Source organism: Acanthisitta chloris, unplaced genomic scaffold (assembly GCF_000695815.1).
Source record: "Acanthisitta chloris isolate BGI_N310 unplaced genomic scaffold, ASM69581v1 scaffold838, whole genome shotgun sequence".
Classification (NCBI taxonomy): Eukaryota; Metazoa; Chordata; class Aves; order Passeriformes; family Acanthisittidae; genus Acanthisitta; species Acanthisitta chloris.
The window spans coordinates 308-659 of NW_008688440.1; the positions used below are offsets into that span (position 1 = coordinate 308).

At 52.6% G+C, this 352-nt stretch overlaps 1 protein-coding gene across 1 annotated transcript in view; it reads left to right on the plus strand.

Annotated features, from left to right (window-relative positions):
• Positions 1-237: 237 nt before the first annotated feature.
• KLHL10 (kelch-like family member 10) overlaps positions 238-352 on the plus strand; it is a 3,267-nt gene continuing 3,152 nt past the window's right edge. The window contains exon 1 of the mRNA XM_009080995.1: positions 238-352. This exon is cut by the window's right edge and continues 6 nt beyond it. Within this exon, the coding sequence (XP_009079243.1) occupies positions 238-352 (115 nt within the window).

Below are 352 nucleotides of genomic sequence, written 5' to 3' on the forward strand. Positions count from 1 at the left end.
CGACAGAGAGCTAGCATAAGCAGAGCTGTAGGGAAGGGAAGGCTGAGGAAAATCATGGAATGTTGTGCCTGGGTCACCCCTGCAGCTGTGATGTCATCACAGGGCAATAGGGTTCAGTGCTGAATGTTTGGTGGCAGTGCCAGACTGCTACAAGCACCTCAGCGATTAGGACCTTGCAGTGCCTCTGGCTCCAGTGTGGGTGATAGCTTGCCACCCACCAGATATTCATCTTCCCACATGGAGAGGAAGATGAGCAATAGGAATCTCAGCATCTGCAATGAGCTCCGCCTGGAAGGGAGATTCTGTGATGTGGTCATTACTGTGCAAGGGGTGGAATTCAAGGCTCACACGC